The sequence below is a fragment of the Convolutriloba macropyga genome, chromosome 11 (genome assembly GCF_964194025.1).
Source record: "Convolutriloba macropyga chromosome 11, txConMacr16.3, whole genome shotgun sequence".
NCBI classification, from domain to species: domain Eukaryota; kingdom Metazoa; phylum Xenacoelomorpha; order Acoela; family Convolutidae; genus Convolutriloba; species Convolutriloba macropyga.
Genome location: NC_134478.1, coordinates 46,444,965 through 46,465,818, shown reverse-complemented (window position 1 = coordinate 46,465,818; position 20,854 = coordinate 46,444,965). Strand labels below are relative to the sequence as shown.

The 20,854-nt window shown below is 33.4% G+C and overlaps 2 protein-coding genes across 2 annotated transcripts in view; both read right to left on the bottom strand.

Annotated features, from left to right (window-relative positions):
- LOC142349975 (dnaJ homolog subfamily C member 8-like) overlaps positions 1–20,854 on the bottom strand; it is a 440,478-nt gene that overhangs the window by 113,242 nt on the left and 306,382 nt on the right. The window lies entirely within an intron of this gene.
- Positions 285–20,694, bottom strand: LOC142349147 (uncharacterized). The gene is made up of 4 exons (XM_075400562.1): positions 20,354–20,694; positions 16,532–16,612; positions 10,565–10,790; positions 285–432 (listed from the first exon to the last, which is right to left on the bottom strand). Exons 1-4 carry the CDS (start codon positions 20,460–20,462, stop codon positions 285–287), a joined length of 564 nt encoding a protein of 187 aa, XP_075256677.1. The 5' UTR covers positions 20,463–20,694.

The following is a 20,854-nucleotide window of genomic DNA, read 5'->3' as shown; positions in this document are numbered from 1 at the left end:
ATTAGACGACTGTTTTTCAATACTTGTTACTATTGGTGGCTTCTTGGTGGTGCGGCCTGGTTTCAAGCCATTTTTTGATCGATATAAGTCAAAGAACTGTATAGTTTATTATTCATATTATAGATTTTTTTTAATCGATAATACTGCATGATTGCAATTTACAAAGTTTTTCCGAAAGACTATATGCTTTCGAAATGAGATACTTCCAGAGGGTGTATTTTAAGCAGGAAAAACAACTTTTAATTCATAATTAATTTATTAATGTTCTTTTAAGTTTTTAAAGTTCAAACAGAGATGCACACAGTCGTCGCCTCCTCTTCGTATCCTACATCCTCAAATATGTTCATTCGCGTGTCATCTTCTCTCCATGACCAACACATTAGTCGAACTGCACTCGGGTCATGTGCCAGACTGGGACTGCCATTAAGCCAACTGAAATTGAAGCCAATTCACAATCTAATAATTTAAATGCGTTCCGATGAGACATCATTGAACCCTATGAACTGTTTTCAGATCCATACATTGGGAAGATAAAAAAATCTTATAGCTCATCCTTTTTCTGGGGAGATGATAGTATTATATAAGCGTTGTCAAAATGCAGTTAACAAACAAAATTGGCTTTTTTGCAAACTATGGGGCTCGGTTAACTTTAAATGGGTTTATCTGTCTGGAGAACCACTGAGATTCTTGTCTGCTTGTTAACTATTCATTTGTTTAACATCTGTAATGAATGCGCGGTCCAAATTTAAAAAGCAGATGAAGACTTTCCTTAGCCTGTCTGTCATTTAGATTTCACTGAGTTTAGTAAATTGAATGGTAGGATATTTATTTGCCGGTCATTTTCTGACAATTTTGTCTATATAGTTTTCATTAATATACTCTTGAAAGTGTTTAGTTTTGCGCTCATTTCTCAATTTGTTCATCAGTAATTTTTCGTCAATTCATAGATGTGTAGTTCTGGACTGTAGTAGATTTCAGTGGGATTGAGTAATTTTGAAATGCGATCAAAACCTCTCTACAAGACAATAATGTTAAGCAATCTGTTTTCTTTGTTATCAATATGTTGTAGAATACTTTTGTTTGTATCTCCGTATACAAGGACACTATAATGAAATACTGGCTGCGCAAATGTTTAAGAAATTTTAGTCATCTCCGATATTCCTAAAATTTTTGTCGGGCGTTACAGAATAGCTGCAAACTTTTTTGTGAAGAAAAAAACTTTGCTCCGTGAACCATAGCTGGTGATCAAGGATAACACTTAGGTACTACAAATTGCTAATCACATTTTCCACTGGTTCACAGTTCATTGAGAAACTGCTGGTTTTCCTATCATGCCTTTCTCCAAAAGTAATACTCCGCATCTTTTTTGCATTCAATGTTAGCTTAATTTGACATAAGCACTCTGAATCATTTATCAATACCAATTGGTGGTTGTTATCTATTGTTTTGTTTGTACTTTTGGTTTTTATATCTATCTGCTTGCGGCATTGGCTTAGAGAAGAACATTAGTTTCCTCATGCATACACGAGATGTCATTTACATGCCGAAGGAACAACAGCGGACCAGAAAGAATTCATGAGGAAAACTATCAATTGTCTTTTTTTTGGTTTTGAAAAACTTGATTTATTTCTGCAAGCTGATTTCAGTGATGTAGGTTTGACTCAATAAAGCTTAAAACTTTCTCCTAAAACAAAAATTTGAACCTTATTATAATTAAAAAGATGCGTTGCTCGATTGTTTTGAAAAGTTTTGTTTTATCTCCGCGAAAAAAATTTTGATGTCGTAGAAGTTGTTTTAATCCATTTTGATATCTTCTACATTGTAACAATGTAATCTGTAGTGTTATGACTGGATCGGAGTCTAAGCTGATTACTTGTAAGGTCTTGTTTTCGCCAATAAACTTTTTTACTCTAACGCAATTTTAGGACTCAAAAAATTTCAACAAATTGGCAGTAATTTTCGCCAGCTCTGTCGCCAGCTCTGTCGCCAGCTCTGTAGAATAGTTATGTCGCCAGCTCTGGTTGTTATGTCGCCAGCTCTGTAAAATAGTTTTAATAACGCTATTTTCAAGGCCTTTGGAAAAGTGCCGACCGCAAAATTTGTTGAAAATCGAAGTCAAGTCTGATGAAAAAGTTTTGGATACGAAATTAGTGAAGACAACATTTAAATTAAAACCTTTAGGGCTGTAATTGTTCCTTGACCTGCTATTGCTGCAATGACATCCTTCTTCTCATATTATTTTTTATCCTATTATTAACATTCTCGAAGTTTTTTCAATTCTCTGTCAAACCGGAGTTTTTTTTGCTTTATCTAGTAAGAAGAAGATTTTTAATAAGCCAGCCATTTTTCAAGGCAGATTTTTGTTCATTTTGTGATTATTATGAATGTCAAAAATTTAGCTGAAGGATTTCAACTTTTGTCAACAGATATACTTTTTTCACTAGGAAAACGCCTATCACTTAGTTTCACTCAGTTTCTTTTAAAGTTTGGAGTGATTTCATTCGTTTTGATATTGACATAGACATTGACATTGATATGGCAAAGAAATTGTTTATGAAGGTGGTGTGACTCTTTCTGCGCTAAATTTATGGACAAAAATGCAATAATAAAAGTTAGCCGACAAAGATGGCCTTACCTTTCTAAAAAGAAACTTTTAGACTATTCGCTGTTACAGATCTTTTTTCCTGAGTTTTCGTATCAATTTCAAAAACTTTGAAATTGTTTTCTCCTTTGATTTTGTATCACATTTTCTACATATTTATCAAAAAATTTTCTTAGCGTGGAGTGTATTTTGCAGCGGTTATTTCTTTTTATACGCTACGTGATTTCGATAAAAATTGGCATTTTAGCCTAATTTAATCTGTTGAGTTCCTATTGAGAAAAATCTTTTAATGTCTGATCTAACCATTATTGTTTCTTGTGTTTTCGTAAAACCTTCAACACATTACAAATCTGTTTCAGATAATATTTCCTAGAAAAATGGGCGATTCAATTTTAATTATGAAACAAGGAGGCTCGGTAATGTGCGATTGCACATAAGGTTCCGACCCCGCTCATCCACAATTTTGGCATAATTCTCTACCAAATGAGAAACAGATAGAAAAAGCCAAAAATTCAATTAATTTTCCAAAAAGATTTGTATATGAACGAAAAGATAGCCTCCAAAGCAAATAACTCTGTGGAGTAAAATAAAAATGATGCATTAGATTGATGAGATATGCCAAAATTAAGAAAGCGGGTCAAGACGAACAGCAAAATTAAACAACAACAGCAACAACAACAACAACAACAACAACAACAACAACAACAACAACAACAACAACAACAACAACAACAACAACAACAACAACAACAAACATTAATTACATCAAAAACTTTATGTCCGTTTTAAAAACAAAGCTTAATATCAAAGTCAAAATAGTGTCAGATGAAACTGAAACTAAACAAAAAAAATTGTACAAGATACGGGACCAGTCAAAAATAAAGCTTGCTAACAATTAGACAATAAAGAACAAAAGCTGTTAAAACAGTTGAAAACAAGTTGAAAAATTCGCTCAATTTTTTTAAAAAAAACAATTAATTTCAAAGTAATGAAAACAATTCGAAATCAAGTAAAAGGTCCCATGGGTTTAAAATTTCCTATGCTTCTACATACGGGAATGAAGAACTGTCGGTATTCAATTCTTAATGCGGGTACAAAATAACAACAAATAGAGAAAAAACAAAAAATCAGTTAAAACTTGCCAGAAAACGCTTTCGAAGCCGTACAGACGTACTTTGGCCCTCAAAATATGTTTGATTGTAGCTTAGGCAAACACTGATAAAGTATTATGTGATTTCTAATTAATGAAACTAGGTAACAAGTAGACAAAAAGAAAAGGGCAAAATTAAGTATTAAAGTTTTTTTTCGAAAAAAAATTGTCTCCAAAGAGATCAAAGCCAATAATTACAAAAAGAAATAATTAAATAATTTCTTTTAATCTTCCAAGGGAAACCCTTGAGACCTGCAATTATCTAGCATTTGCCCTAAATCTACAAAAAGAACGTCAAAAACGACTTAGATCACAAATTAATTTACGTTTTTTGTGGAAAACCCGTGTCGAAGCCAGTAAAGTCATAACGAATTTTTAAAAAACCTTAGATTTTGTGACACCAATCCCTTTTGAAACTTTCCCTGACAACAAAAAAGTCATATTTGGTCTGTAATTAATGAGACTAGTTAACAAATAGAAAAAATGAACAAAATTGTGAAGTTAAATTGAGTTTTTTTTGGAAAACAATTGTTTTCGGACTCATAAAAGTCACCAGTTATCTACTAATATCCAAATATCTGCTCACCTTTTTTTCATGAATACCAATGAAACCGTTTTATTGCACAAGAAAATATCCATAACCGTCTTATTGTACGACTAAAAGACAAAGTAAAAAGATAAAAAATTCTTTGAAATTCTTCAAGAAAGTAGTGTCCAAGCCGTTAAAAACATAATCTACATCTTCAAGGATCATAGTAATATCAATTGTGCCCTATTTTGAACGCCAATAATGTGATATATGAACTGTCAATAGCGTGATAATGTGAGAAATGTAGAAAATGTGAAAAATGGGCAAATACCTAAAAAAAAATTAAATCTAGTAGTATTAAAGCAAGAAAACCATAACTTAAGCCGTATAACCGCAATAATGATAGAAAGAGAAAGCATTTTTTCATTGCTGGCACTGATCTACAAGTTGACCAAATTGAATGAAAAGTGGATGCAAAGTTCAATAAGCCAGTATTTTTTTATAAACCAAATTTTTTTAAAAGCCAAAACGACCATAAGCTGTAAAGTAATAAACCAGACAAACTAACTTAGAGGTAAATAGGAAGTCAATTGGACCTATCAATAGTGAGCTTTGATTTGAATTTTTCTTTTATTTAAATAATATAAAAAAGGTCAATTTTTTTTTATAAAAAGACCGAATTATTTTTGGATTGTAACAGTCCACGATTGGTCCAAAACTGGCCCTGCTAATGCTGTTCTTCAATTAAGAACACTTAATTTTTCGAGTATTATAGATATAGATATTTTGTTAGTTAAAAAATCAAAAATAAATGCCGCGTTTTTGATAATCAACCAGTAAATTTAGCAAAAAACGGCAAGTTTTAATTACGGAGCACTCCCAACCGAAGTTGAAGTAGAAATTGCCCCCTTTTGAGTCTACAAAAATGTGTTGGTGGTGTTTGGGTGTGTACTTCCTGCAAATTTAATCAATGTGGCCTAAAGAAACTTATTTCGTGCTGTTTTTGATGAAGAACTCTGAATTTTGAAACATTTAGCCGGAATTTTTGACAAAAAAATAGAAATAGCCTAGAATTTTTTTCGTCTTTAGCAATAAAATCAATAAACTTTTTTTAAAAAAAAATTGACAAATTTCAGCAAAATTGGCGAAATTGTAGTCGAAAATTGGCAAAAATTCCGGAAACTGTGAATAAAATCAACGGAATTCACACTATTTTCTCAAAAGTTTAAACCTCGATAACTCCCTGTAAAAAACGAAAATCAAAGAAAATCTTTTTAATTCCATATTCTACGCTGGACAAGCTTTCTAATGATACCAGTCTCAACTCTCTATGGTGAATATATCGATCGGCCAAAATTGACTGAACAAAAAAACCCATTTGAGTATATAGTTCCTCCCCCCTCAAGAGGGCCGGAACAATTCTCCTGATTTCCTAAGCAGCGACTCAACTTAAAGGTATTGTTTCCGTCCTGAACTCAATTCCCAACTCAGTTTATGCTGGAGAATTAGACTTAAATCAGATAACAGCATTTTGTTTGTTTTAATTTTGGCCATTAAGCACATAATCAATAAAATTTTAGGTCTGAATGGCAGTCCATGTAAGTTTTTGTTGCACTGGATTAATGCTTATGAACTTATGAGATTGAATATAGCTTAATAGCTGTTTTTCAGATGTATTTCTAACTGCATAAGGATTGAGGTTTTCGTAGTTAACTCACGACTTTCTATATCAGCAGATTGTAGAGAATTTTGAAGAGAAACTTGCAGAAAATATATGTCGAGGTTGAGTTTGGGAGCCAGCAAAGTAAAAAAAATTGTAATTTTTTTGTTTAACATTTAAATCACATATTTTTCAACAAAAAAGCCAACTCTCCACTTTTTCTCTTCAATCCGTTGGTCACGCGATTGGTGCAGTAGCCGTTTTTTGTTTATTTCATGGGATTGCCAACAAATATCTGGTTTGCTTAGAATTTTGGAGAATTGTGAACAAATTACATCAGCCTCTCATGGTTTTTTAACTGACCCTACGTTGAGAAACAGTTCGTCATTACACGTTATGTTCTCAGTCATAGAAAAACTATCATCTATATCTTTGTATAAATGAAAGATTGTCGGTTATGATGTTGGTTGCTGTTAAACTCTAAATGACAATATTCTGTATAATAATTGTTGAGTTAATTGCCATCGATTTTGTGTGTTCCCCGAATGCAAATAGGGGACTTTTCCATTCTATTCACATCTGAATGTTGGTAAGTGTCCTTGATAAATTTTTCTTTTTCTTCTGTTGGTAATTTTTTAATATCTTCAAACCTTTGGAGAACATTTACAGCAACTGATTGAAAAAACTCAATAATTGGTAAGAATTTTTATGTTAGAATTTCGAGTCTTTGATATCAAGCCACTTTTTTCGCTTTTTGTCGTGATTGCCTACTGATGAGGTGGTAAATTTTCGTTCAAAACTGTCCTTTCAGGTGGTTTTTTAATCGCCAGCACGAATTTCTTCAACAGCCTCGTCAGCGATGATAAAAATATTGGATATAATTTTGTGGGCAAATATCTTTTTTTTCCACGTTTTCTATTTAAGGACACACCACATTCTATAAACTTTATGGGATAAGTTTTATGACTGAAATATTTGCTGAAAAAGGACCATTTCTGCTCTAAAAAGGGAAATTTTTAATTTTCATCAGCACGTTTGTCCAAAGATTAATCTTTAGAGGAATGTTCTTCCCCTTCGTTTGTTTTTTAATCAGGAAACCGATTTGTCAACGCGTTTTGCTCGTTTTGAATCAATAATACTGTCAAAACAACCCCTCTATATTGGGGGTCAATAGAATTTGGCGCAACTGTCTTTTCCAGTCAAGATAAAGAGCGAAAATTTTGAGAGCGAATCAACAGAATTATGTAAGCAAGGGTTTAAACAACGTAGACCATTTTCTAGCTGCTCATTATAGTTGTCGTGAATTATCCTCATATATACTTGCTACTGATACTTACTGAATTATACTCATATATACATTAATGTTACTGATTCTCATTGTCAAGTTAGCATCTAGTCTCTAGCAAGTGATCTCGAAATCGAAAATGCAATATAGTTATTTGGTAGCCTTTTGTAACTTAGGTGTTTGGTGTTAACCAAAATATCAACATTAACAAGAACAAGTTCCCACAATTTGATTTAGGCGAGCTGTTTTGTTTTATATAATATAGGTAATAATTTTAGTACACACATCGTGACCCGTGACCGGTCAATTGGCCGACATGCAATTTAGCCGACACACCTTTTAGCCGACACTTGAGCAAATATAACTACTCGAAAACCACAGTTCACAATAATTACCCGCGCATTTAGCGGTAAAAGTAGCGTCCCTTAGCTGTAGAACAAAATTAATTGGCTATTACTGCTAGCTAATTTGGCCATGCCCGTAGGCAACAATGCAACAAAGTTTTGTTATTTCTCATTATCTGGATCAACCGCTTATGTCTCCCCAAATGGTTGGAACCAAACCAATTAGCCTCCTTTTTGTTCCCCAATGTTTTGTTTTAGCATGTTGAAGCAAATTAAATCGCGAAACCACTCAGGGTATCTAAAATAAAAATAGATGCCACTACCCTTCGCCGAATGGAACAAAGAAAAACTAATGTATGAAGTTTTACAACTTCGCGAAGAAAATCGAAAGTCAATAAATACCAGTTGTGTGAAACTGTATAAAGTTGTTTAACTCAAAACAGAACTTAAAAAATTATCAATTTCTCGAACATGGAAAAACTTTATACGATCAAGCAATGTGGGAAATGCTTTTATGAGGGCACAGAAAAACGAAAATATGTTATGGAATGTTGATGGCAGCAACCAAACCCAATCGCAAAGGAAGGGTAACATTTTTGGACAAAAATTTCCAAATTTTGGTCTAAATTTGTTAGATTGGTAAGTTCAGACAGCACTTGCGAATTTATCAAACAAAGATGTATAAGTGCAGACACTGCTACAAACTCTTATCATTCTGCTAACATTCTTGATGTGAGTAGCATTATTTCTACCTTTTGAATAGGAACTGAGTCTTAAATGGATATTATTCTTTTGACACATAACAGCAATGACCAAGATACTGACATTCAAAAGTACACATCAATTCGCTGATTTTGTAGGCAGGTCTATTTCAAAACTTAAGCACCAAGAACAGGCTATATCTAAAGTTGCCGTAGTTCATAAACGCTAATGATGAATAGCGAATCAAATAACCAATTGATCGATGTAATCAAAAACGATTTATCAAAACTTGGCTGATCCAATTCGAGGAAGTTTCAATGATCCACTGTGTATTTGGAAGTCTTTTAATTTCAAAAGACTGATTTAAGACATGGTGATAATCACTCAAAAATGCATGGTATCAAAATATTGATCAAAATCCCTTGAAATTATATCAGAGATATTGGCTGCAAATTCTCCTTTTGATAATACCACAAGCAAAATGCGGTCTGAGTATCACAATGCTGAATATATGTGACGAATTTAACCATCTCAACTGGCCAGAGTTCTCACAGAATTTAGCTGGTTGCACAAAAGTCGCACAAATAAATTGCAATTGGATAAATAAGAAATAATTTCCTAGAGTCCAGTCTTTGTAACAATTTAAGTTTTTTAGTGTCATTCTCTTTTGTAGTACAAAAGATAATATTCAGTTTTGGTTTAAGAACTACGAAAGCCCAAATAAAAAACACGATCAATAATTAAATTTTCAAAAAATGACTAAAAGACTTTTATATTTGCCACTGAAGTCTGGATAACTTACAGATTGCTTTCTAAGCAAAGATTATCGTTTTCTTTGTCAACCAAGATCAAAATAACGTTATTTAAAACGAAGTGGAGTTGGCAAATGGATTCAGAAACAATTTTTTCAATGTTAAGGTGCGATCAATCGTTGCTTCTGTGAGTCACTATGGTAATATTAGTTAGCGTTTTTTTTTTAAATTACTAATAAATGCATTATTTTGTCACCATTCGTACGTTTCTAGTCTTTTCATGGTGGGTCCAAAAATCATAGCCAGAACTTGTCGACCAAAATCCTTTACCTCATCATTAACAAAAATTGTTGAAAGCTGAAAGCATTTTGTTGGAGTAAATAACGAGGCGTTTGGGTTATTGCAACATGATTTAAGAAAAAACAAAATTTGGTTTTCAGAATCAAAAATCAAATTCTAATACCATCATTTCTGTTAGAAAATCGATCAAACTATAGTCTTAAACTTAGTGAGAATTAGAAAGAAAGTTTGACTTACCAGATTAGAAAGACAAGCAATATGATTTCGATCAAAGAAATTATGTAAATGAATCGTCAAGAAATGGTGCTGAGAATCAATATTCGGTTCGAATTGGTGAATCTAGATAACTATTATTAGAGTTAGATTAAGTGATGTAAAATCTTCCCAGCATGTATTAAATGATGATGATATCTCCGGAAGTGTGAATGAATTCTTAGAAAAGTGCAAATGCATTCCATTTATGGTTCCCTTTGCGACTGATTTGCAGAAGCAAACCATATTGGGTAACCCTTGCGACCCCCACTGTAAATCACGGTGCTAAGATTAGTTTTATATCTTGACTTTTTCCACACTGATAATGGGTATATATACAGCTGATTTTTGAGTCCTTTTTCATCCCCAAATTCAAATCACCATCTTGATCTAATAATCAGATCTCTCCTGTAAATCTCTAAATTCTACTGTAAAATATCATTTTGTTATTCTCTCATTTTTTGAGAAATTAATTCTTTTACTTAGTTAAAAACGCTTTTTATTCCGCTTGCGAAAGTCCATAACCCAACAATTTCATCACCTGAGAAAAATATTGGGATTGTCCTTACTGGAGACTGTGCAAAAGTTTTCAACTCAGACAATATTTGTCGAAGTGGACTGTCATGGAACCTGGTGTTCCTCAAAGAACTGTTCTTGATCTTCTAATTTTCATAATGTGTTATTGATTTCAATGCCAAAATAAAAAAGAGCAGAAATGTTCTAAAAATGGCTCAATTTTTAGAAGCTGCTGTTGCAGGTGGAATACGCTTCCAATGGTTAGAAGAAAAAAGCTGTAAAAACTTTTTCAGGAAAAACAAAAGTGAAAATATTTTGTCAAAAATTTTGTAAAACGATGCATTGTTTGATTTAGAAATTGACAGCGTGTAACATGAACCAAGCGGTTTATTTGATTTACATGCTTGAGAATAGAAAAAGATATCAGGAGTTTGAAATAAGGATACTCAAAATTTAAAAAATAAAAACTTGCTTGATCTCCGATGTTTTCGCGTTATCCTCAAAATCGACCCAGTTCCCATTTTGGTGAGATGACTCTCTGTAGATTCCGAACCAGACCGTAGAGACAGCTGAGTCATTGCAAACGAATTCTATGATTGGTTGCAAGCCGTTCAGGTCATCCAAAAGTTTCCTGTCTCCGTTGGATGAAGCAGCCATGCATGCACTTTTAGCACTTTCGAAGTCCAGTGGTGTGTTACCTAAATGAGAGAAGAATCACAGTTGGGACCTCAACTTATAAACAAGCAATGCTTGGTTAAAAAAATGTTGAGTAAAACTTCCATATATGAACCGAGATTTGTGACAATATGAACAAAATTACGACTTTTTCTCGACCCAGACTGTCCATGAAAAAGCGTTTGAGCGTTTGAGATCTGCACAATGATAAGGATAATAATTCTTCTTGCCAGTTCCACCTGATGTTGGTCTATACATAGTGTTATTAACGCAAAAACACGCCATAAATTGTTCCTACATAAAAACCAGAGAAAATATTTTTCACGCAGAAGTGAGGGGGCGGGGGAGAGGATACAATTCTGACTTAAAAGACTTTAGCTCGACTAAAAGAAACATTTTTGATTTTTAAGGCGTGATAATTTTCTACTGTATAAATCTTATTTGCTGAATATGTACAGCGCTATATCTATATTATTCAATTGTTTTTTGAAACCAAGACTATTGTTTACTATGTATGCATAGTAGCATCAAAGAAAAGTTTGAGCGAAGTCTTTTCATGAGTTGAAATTATACCACGGTCTTTCATAACATATATCGGTTGAATGGAACTAATTACGACAGCTCAGGCAATCTTCATTTCATCAGAGTTATTTTTGGGCCGTTTTGATTTAAAAATATGCGAGACTTTTAATATTTATAATAAAACAAAACCTTTTGTTTTCACTTCTTAGACAAAAATTATATGCCGTCTCCGTTATACGTTACCGTCTCTTAAAGAGCAGGTAAATTTTCGGGATCCAGTATGAAGACTTGTATTGAGAAGTTCATCCTTGCATTTGGATTGAGCTAAAGTTTCGTAGCATAAAATGGCTGGAGCTTAAGCCGATATGACTACTAAAGTCGAGCTAATATTTTTTCATTGAATATTTTAGTCGAACATAGTCAAACCATTTTCTGGTCGAGCGCGATCATTTCATAGGTGGCGGTTCAGACCAAAATCGCGTATCTGTAGATATTAGGAACTTTTTAGCCTTTGAATGGCATAAAAAACGAAGGAAAAAATTTTGATTGTGCATTTAAACGGCCAACAAAAAACAGCCAACAGTTCGATATTAAGAGATACATATTGCAATACGGTTTGATTATGTTTCTTCAAAAGTTCAAAATCTCATTCTATTTGTGGTTAAGAGCATTACATACCAAGTTCTCCTTGTCAGCTATTTCATGTTTTTACTGATTCTTTTCTGATTTTCAGTTGCGGTTGAAGTTTAGGATTCCGATAGAAGACTGAGAGCAGTTTCAAAAAAGTAATCGGAAAAATTTATTTGCAGAAGATATAAATTGAGCATTTGCAAACTGAAAGAACTTTCAACCTCTTTTTATTCACTTGGAGTGGAATTGGAAACTACTACACACACACACACGCGCACACACACCAACACAAACACACACGCACACACAAACACACACAAACACACCGACACCCCCACACACACACCCATATATATATATATATATATATATATATATATATATATATATATATATGTATATATATATATATATATATATATAAATATATATATATATATATATATATATATATATACATATATATATAAATATATATATATATGTGTGTGTGTGTGTGTGTTTGTGTGTGCGACTGTGTGTCTGTGTGTATGTTTGTGTGTGTGTCGTAGTTCCCAATTCCACTCCAAGTGTAAAAAAAAAGAGGAAGAATGTTCTCTCAGTTTGCAAATGCTCAATCTATATCATCTGCAAATAAATTTTTCCGATTACATTTTGTAAACTGCCCTCAATTTTCGATCGGAATCATAATTTTCAACCGCAATTGAAAATCAGAAAAACATCAGTAAAAAGAATGAAAACGCTGACAAGGAGAACTTTGCATGTAATGCTCTTAACCACAAATAACATGAGAATTTGAACTCTGAATAAACATATTCAAACCGTATTGCAGATCTACAGATACGCGATTTTGGTCTGAACCGCCACCTATGAAATGGTCGCGCTCGACCAAAAAATGGTTTCATTATGTTCGACTAAAAATTCGATGAAAAAAAATTTAGCCCTATTTTAATAGTCATATCGGCTTTAACTTGAGCCATTTTCCGCTACGGGAATTAAGCTATATATATATATATATATATATATATATATATATATATATATATATATATATGGTGTGTATGTGTATATGTGTGTTCTTTCAGTTTGCAAAACAGCTGCAGAACAACTCTGCAAACAGCTCTGCAGAACAAACTCTGCTAAATGCATTTTATAAAGTGCCCTCAATCTTCTATCGGAAACTTGAACTTCAACCGCAATTGAAAATCAAAAAGCAACAAAAACGTTGGGGCTCAATACAAAAAATTGGGGTTTCTTATCCTATTGGGCGTTTTTCACTGTAACAGTCTGTTTAGAGAAATGCTTCGGCAAAAACTCACCGATGAAGCATCATGCTGTCATTCTTAGCATTTCATTTTGCATACTATATTTTACTTAAATACTTGAAAATTTTACTTATATACTTGAAAGGTTAAATAACTGCCCTAAGAGTAATCTCGAACTCATTAAAAAGGAGATTAATAGTCGCAATAGCATGTCACTAGACCACCCATAACTCTTCGAGCCTTTTTCTGGTCTTCATTTCTATGTTGTCTCTAGAAGAGCAATGAGCGTATCTCTTTCTTGTAATCTTCTCATTGAATGATACACTATGGTTCCAAAAAGCTACGTACAATACAAGAATTTATAAAGAGCACCCTAAACATCACATAGAACACCATATTGAGATCAAGGCGGTTCTTTTCTATAGTAACAAGTAATGAACCACTCAGTTTTTAAAACAGCTAGAATACGGTTTGTGCAGTTTCAATGAAAGTTTCTAACGGCATCTTCGTCAATTTAGTTCAAAATATGGACACTTAGTTGTTCAAATTTTTCCAATAAACTTTCTGTTTTCCTGACCACGGCTTAAAATTACCCACAAATTTTTAAATCTATTCAGATCTGCACTAATTTCTAGCAATTTCACCAACGCCCAGTTCTTCTCTTGTAGAGTAGACAATCGCTAGCAATCCTTGAATTTTGATCAGGAGCATTATCTAGAAAAAAGTTCGTGAAAATAAAAATTGTGTTTCAATTTTCCAAGTTCATTAAAACCTTTAGCTTCTTTGGAAATCTAATAACAAACTTCTTTCAATATCGATGCATTCTAGCCCAAAACACAATTAATTGGTTTTCCAACTCATTGTTTCGCGTTTTTGTTAGGAAATCTAGTTTAACTTTTTCGAGAATTCTAACGCTGATGATGCCCTGAATTGGTTACTTTTTGCCAACATTTTTTGGGGAATGGATTTTAGGCAAACAATGTACTAAACAAACACAACATTTGTAGCCGTTATGCAAAGATCCTGCACCAAAACTGTGCAAATTAAGAGAATGCTTTTAAAAACACATAAAATAGGTAATTTAGAATCCACTCCAAGTTATAAAGTTGTCAAATATAATGACAACTTGTATAATTGCATTTAAAAACAATCGTTTTTAAATGCAAAAAGAGTTACTATAAAGTATAAGCCAGCTGTTACATTTTTTTCACAAAATTTTGAATCATTTTTACTCTACCAAGACTCATCACGATAAATGAATTGGAGTTACAAAAGTAACTGGTAAACAATATCGAATAATCTTAAAAAATTATTGTTAAATTTTTTGTAAATAGTTTAGAAAAACCTGATCAAATTTTTTGGGGAGTTGGTATTAAACAAGAGCTTAAAAATTTTCAAATATAGTTGTGTAAGCTAGTTTTTAATGATGACAAATTCTAAAATCACTTGAATTCAATATAAAACCAAGCAGATAATGCAGTAACTCTCTGAATTTTTTTGATCTGGTTTTCGTCTAAATTCTGCACAATTGTAATTTACAGTTTTCTCAAGATGGCTACAACAATGCCATTCTCCTGGTCAAGTTTTCGAATATCCTAAGCCCCCTGAGCAGAGAAATTGATAATAAAATCTCGTTTAGAACTTCAAAATTAGACATGTTTTTCACGCCTTAACGAAAAGTGAACTTCATGAACAAAACTAACGCTTAAAGGACACAAATTGCACAGTTCGTAAGTTTTAGTACCACAGTGGAAGTTATTTTTTGGCCTTTGAAAATTTTCAGTTGTTTGAAATTTTGTTAGTCTACATAGAAATCAGCGATATCCCATTTTGTTTTTCTTAATTTACATTGCAGTCACTCGTTTTTAACTTCTCACGCTTGACGTGAGACAAAATGTGGTAGCCTCAATTCCAAACACCCTAGTTTTTATATTGGCGGAGTGTTGATAGACGGAAAAATTCTAATAATAAATTGAAGAGAAATCCCAGTTTAAGGTTCCAGACAGAATCCAGGAGGCCATCTTTTGTTCAAAATACTTAGTCTGGGAACATCGAAAAAACACGAAAGTCTGAAAATTAACGCATGGAAATCTTGACATGAACGTACATAGCTCTGGGCATAAACGCGCACAAAAGTCTCGAAACGGACACGCTAACTTTTATTTAAAGTTTGGAAATGTAAGCATTGATTTTTTTAGCCTTGGTAATAAACTAATACCTATTAGTTGAGTTATGCCACTTTTATTTCATAGCCCCACTCAATTGGCAGCTTTCAAAGCAGACATCGAAACTCAATTGAGTCAAAATAAATAGCAGAAAGTCGAAACCACAAAATATCTGGAGATATGCGCACAAAAATCTAAACATTTATGCTAGAATTTTGCCGAAAGCTTAAAAGTCTGTTTTTTAATGCACAAAATCTCCAGAATGGGCAAAAGTCTGAACGTGAGCAATTGAAAGTCTTGCGATTGCACGAAAGCCTGAGCATGAGCACACGAGGTTCTGCTGAACGCACAAAAAACTGGTGAAGAACAAACGAAAGTCGGAACACGAACGCACATAATTCTGGACATAAACTGATGCCGTCTAGGACGGTCTGGAAATAGGCATTATTCATCTGGCGTCTCAACCTGAGGTTGCCTCTGCGACCGAAAGATACAGCAGCTCACTTACAAATTTCCAACAATTCTGTTAGGTGACTTACTTCTAAAGGCTATACAGTAGTATAACACATTGACATATTACAGTGCAAAATGCACTAATAATGTGACAGATCGTGCCACTTTAAAATGGAGAAAATCTTTTCCATCAGAATAATTGCAAAACAACTGTCAAATTATGAACAGAACGAATCACTCAAGAGGTCAGACTTTCCACAACTCACAAAAACTGTTCCAAAATGTTCCGTAAATCATATTTCTTAATTATCGAAGCAAAAAAGTTCAAAATAATTGCTGGTCTCAAGACAATCGAAGTCTGCTATTAAAATTTACAATAACTGAAATACGATGTATTCAAGTCAGAAAATTGGTGAAATCTAATCTCGAGTTTCGTGTACCATGAGCTTCTACACTCAAATCGTACTAGCCTTTATAATACTGTTTATATTGGTTTTGGTTTATTGGTTTTTGAGACTATTGAGAACATAAAATTGCCGACTAAATCTTGTTACTTTCCTCATACGCTCACTCGCACCAAAAATTTTGTAATTTATCACCACACGAGAAAAATTTTTGTATGCGGAAATACATGAGATGCATTTTTTCACAAAAAAATAGTGCGATTATTTATCACACGGGAAAATGATGTCTAATTTCATACAAGACAAAATTTTGATCGTGTCTTACCAACTGGCCAAATGAGGAGTGGGTCAGTTGTGGTGGCGGCAGCAGCCAGGGTTGTGGTGGTGGTTGTTGATGTGTCATTTCCTAAAACAGATTCTAAGCATACCAAGATTTCATCAAAATAATATATATGATAGCATATTTAATAATGGAAAATGCAGCTTTTTTCTACCTTACTGCTACTTATTTTACAGTAAAACTTAATAGCATACCAACATAGAACCGCAATTTTTTCCACTTCTTATGAGAAGCTTTCGTTAAGCTATTGAGTCTCTATTGGATCAAAGTGAATTCTCAATTCTCATGAAGCCACGATCTTTTAGTATCCATTATAGGTTGTTTGCGTTCAATCATAATATATTATCAGTTTTCTTACTATTGGTATAAAGTAAAAAATTTAAATGGGATGATGAAAATCAAATAAGCTCTGAAATTGAAATAAAAAAATAAATATAGCTGCTTCTGTGTCAATGCATTGCAATATTTTGTATGTAAGCAGATGACTAGTCATTAGTGAAATATTGACCATTTTATATGTCCGAGGTTAAAAAAGTTGTAGAAAAAATTTGAATTCTTGTACAAAAAATTCAAGCAAGTAAAAATTCAAGCAAAGAAATGGTTTTGTTATATCAAAATACGGCAAAAACAATTATGTTCCCAGCAGAAAGCACAGTAGGTAAACTATACACCATGCCAATTGAAACTTTTTCAACTCACTGCTGATTGAGTTCTAGCACAAGGCCAATAATGTATGTACTGCAATTGTGATCCATGCGTATTTCAGTTGGTTCGTCTTTTGATCAAATAATTTACAGCTTCATTTGGTCTTCGTTTTTTTGTTACATCCCTCTATCTCTTAATATTTCAAATACTGTTCATTGCCAAATTGCTTTGATTCCAAATTTTGTAATATACTACTTCTCCGATGGCGTAGTTGAGGTGATTTTTAATGAATAATTTTAAAGAGAGCATTTTTGATTTTGATATTGTTTTTATCGTTCTATACTTACTGTACTTACAAGAAGTTGGAACAGATATTAAATATGCTTACCCATTTTCTGTTGAGTTGTTAAAATTGTGTCTCTTAGTCTTTTTTGCTTCAATACAAAAATGCGAATCATTCGTTATAACGTTAACACTGAAACATAAATACTGGAAAAAATTAGGAAGGCCGGGGATGAGGAATGCCTAAATACTTATTGAAACAAACATATTTATTTCTTTAAAGAAAAAATGATGAGTTCGAAACATTTTTTTTCTGCTATGTGTGCGTTTATTGCCACTCGATCATTACCTATTTCACAAAAATTCAGAAATTTCACAAATTTCACAAACTTCGCAAAAGCAGACACAAAATTCACAAAAATTGTGTCTCCTGAAAAAATTCTTGTCATGAATCCCACTGCAACTACTAACACGCATGTCAGGAAGCGAGGAAATATTAAATTGTGCTGAATACGTTTCAGTAATTTAATTGTTCATCTCTGCTAACAAAAAATTTTCCATATAATTTACAGTCAAACCTCATTTTTTTCCATGAATTAGTCCAAAATCAAACACAGAGAACTATATCACACGATGTTTATCGTGACAACATTTCACTCTTGGCTAATTAGACCATTTTGGACAGATTTTGAACTGTATGTGTCTACTGTTCCCTCGAGAATTTGTGGTTGTTACTTTGAATTATTTAAATGAAAATTATGTTGCCAAAAACAGTAGGAATAAAACAAAACGCGTATTTGAAAAATGAACAAAAATTTGATTGAGCTCATTCTAATCAATGGAGCAATGGAGGGGCGCCGATCTTCAAGGAATCCACTCAAACGGGCTGAATAAGCTGAACAGAAAATTTGTACATCTCTATAATGAACTGTTTGTTTTCAAAAAGTCAATTCAGTTGAAAACTAGAAACAAAAATAAATCAAGTTATGGTATTTATTTCGCAACACAAAATGGCAAAACTCATTTTTGAAGTAAATCAATTGCGAAAAAAGGAAAATCCAATATTTATGTTTTCAACGAATAAAATTTTTTGGGCTAGTATGGATTTCTCAAATTAAGAACTGTTCAAAAAGACTTGCTTTCAATTGCAATTAAAAATTTACGCTCGCTTCTTTGTTGTGATATTTCGGTGAAAATTGTCGACAGGGCGGATTGTTTGGAGTATATCATGGCTTCAAGGTTTCACTAAAATTGAAAACTTCTACCGCACAATTACATAAACTATGTAAATACCTGATTAGGCAAGCTTGGTTATGCTCAAAAAACATGAAAATTTGTAGGTTTCAACTTGACAACTTTGCCGGAACAATTACAAGTTTTTTAATTTTCGATGATATTTTAATATCAGCTCAGAGGAGTTGTCTTTTGTAAATAAGCGACTGGTCAACAATTTGATGAAAACAATTCAATATGACCAGAAAGTTGGCCTTCATTTAAATGCTAGTTCTTTTAACAGCTAGATTTGGGACTACAAACCTTTTGGTAATTTTTGGGTGTGAAATGTTTTATGTTACTGTCCAAGAAGCCGTTTCAGGAGATTATATATAATTTGTTTTCCATGAATCGTCTCTGGTTGTCGCATTGGTATTTTTCACGATTTTTGAATTCATATTAATTTATAGTTTAGAACAATGGCCGAAGAATATGTCCTCAATAACCATAAATTTTGTAGCATTACTCTAAAAATTGGTTTTTTTTTCAATTTTATTTACTATAAATTTATACATATAGGGTAATTTACAAATTCCAGAACTGATGGACTTATGGTTCACTCTATGACTACTAAGGTACGCAATCAGTTTCATGGTTACTATGATATTATACAAGATCACTTCCGTGGTATAATGGTCAATTAATTTTGTTGTATGTAAAGTGTTGGAACTATGAATTCCGGTTAATATTTTGTCCGGATCCCCATATGTTTAGATCTGAATCTATAAAAAGACGACGCCCGACCAAAAAGTGGTACAAAGAGACCGTGCTGGAACCAAGTAAAAGAGACATGATTTCAAGTCCAAATGATTGAATAGCTCGACTTTAGCTTGGCATAAAATACTCTCGCTCAAATTTTGCTCGACCCAATTTTTTTCACTCAACTTTTGCTGGTCTCGAATTCTTCACTCTGGGCTTTTGCTTGACCCAATCATAGAGCTCGAATTTTGCCTGACTTAAGTTTTCTACTCTGGATTCTAGCTCGATAGAGAACGTTTTGCCCGACTTCTGCTGGACTCAAAAACCAATATACAAATTTTCGGGGGAGTTACTGGCAAATCATGAGTCGATGAAAAGTCTTTTCTTGCGTCTGCTTGCTTCGTATAACTTACGTTAAAACTTATTGGCCCCACTAATGCTTATAACATAATCAGCTAGTATGACTCCTGGCCTGTCGAAAAGAAAACAACTAAAAATTCTTTTTTTTCATGATGGCTTTAGGGCAGAAAGGCGTTGAAAATAAATGACCCAGTTTCATCCATTTGGTAATGTGGCATAGTCGAGCTGCAATAACTGCTCCATCTTGAGAGTAGCAAAAATTCATGGGTTTTGGCAACTTTCCAACTGTCTGTTAAGTTGGGCTTCTCTGGTGCAATGCTATTTAGCCTTGCAACGTTGCTGATTTGGTATATGAAAAGAAGCAAAAAAGTGAAGAAAAAATACAGAGGTTTTCAAAAAAGACAAGAATGACTCTCTCAAACCTCTCCTAAAACAGGGTCGTCTAAACATTTCCAGCTCTCGTCGGCACCCTACAGTTCATTTAATACCAACTCAACCGGGCTGCTGAAAATCAATTTCCCTGGAAACTGGATTGAGAGTATTTCCTACCTCCTGTGTTAGCTATTAACTTTTTCCCAACTTTGCATTCGTCTCCAGAAACGTTCAGAGAAACCCCTTCTTTGGTTTGTTCACATTCAGACTGCGACCACTTTTGCATTCCCCCGTAGGCACAAAAAGCAGCTTCGGCTAACTGCACCAAATTGTCGTCATCGGCTGTGTGAACGTCGTGGTCGTTCAGTTCGCAAATTTTGCGTCCGCAGAAATTGAATGAAATGCAATCTGGGTGAAGGTTGCATTTTTTCGGCACAAACAGTGCGGGTGTCTGTGATTATTGTGGTGATGAGAGATCCCTCCAACTTTGATCCAGGTCGAATGTCATCGTAAGGTGTAGATCTAAAATCAATGTACTAACATTTTACATTTTATTGCAATATTATGAAAAAGAGTCACAGAAAACAAAATGCAGAACAGATCCAAAAATAAAAAATTCGGCTTTTCCCAAAAACAATTCTAATGTGAAAAAAATTTGGAGGTTTTACTATTATGAAC

What these genes read in the sequence shown, in the direction of transcription:
- LOC142349147 (XM_075400562.1), bottom strand. Translation starts at nt 20,462, where the DNA reads ATGCAAAAGTGGTCGCAGTCTGAATGTGAACAAACCAAAGAAGGGGTT. An exon ending in GTTAATAGCTAACACAGGAG is followed by an intron (nt 16,613 to 20,353) that starts GTAGGAAATACT and finishes AATCTGTTTTAG; the next exon opens with GAAATGACACATCAACAACC. An exon ending in ACTCCTCATTTGGCCAGTTG is followed by an intron (nt 10,791 to 16,531) that starts GTAAGACACGAT and finishes TCTCTCATTTAG; the next exon opens with GTAACACACCACTGGACTTC.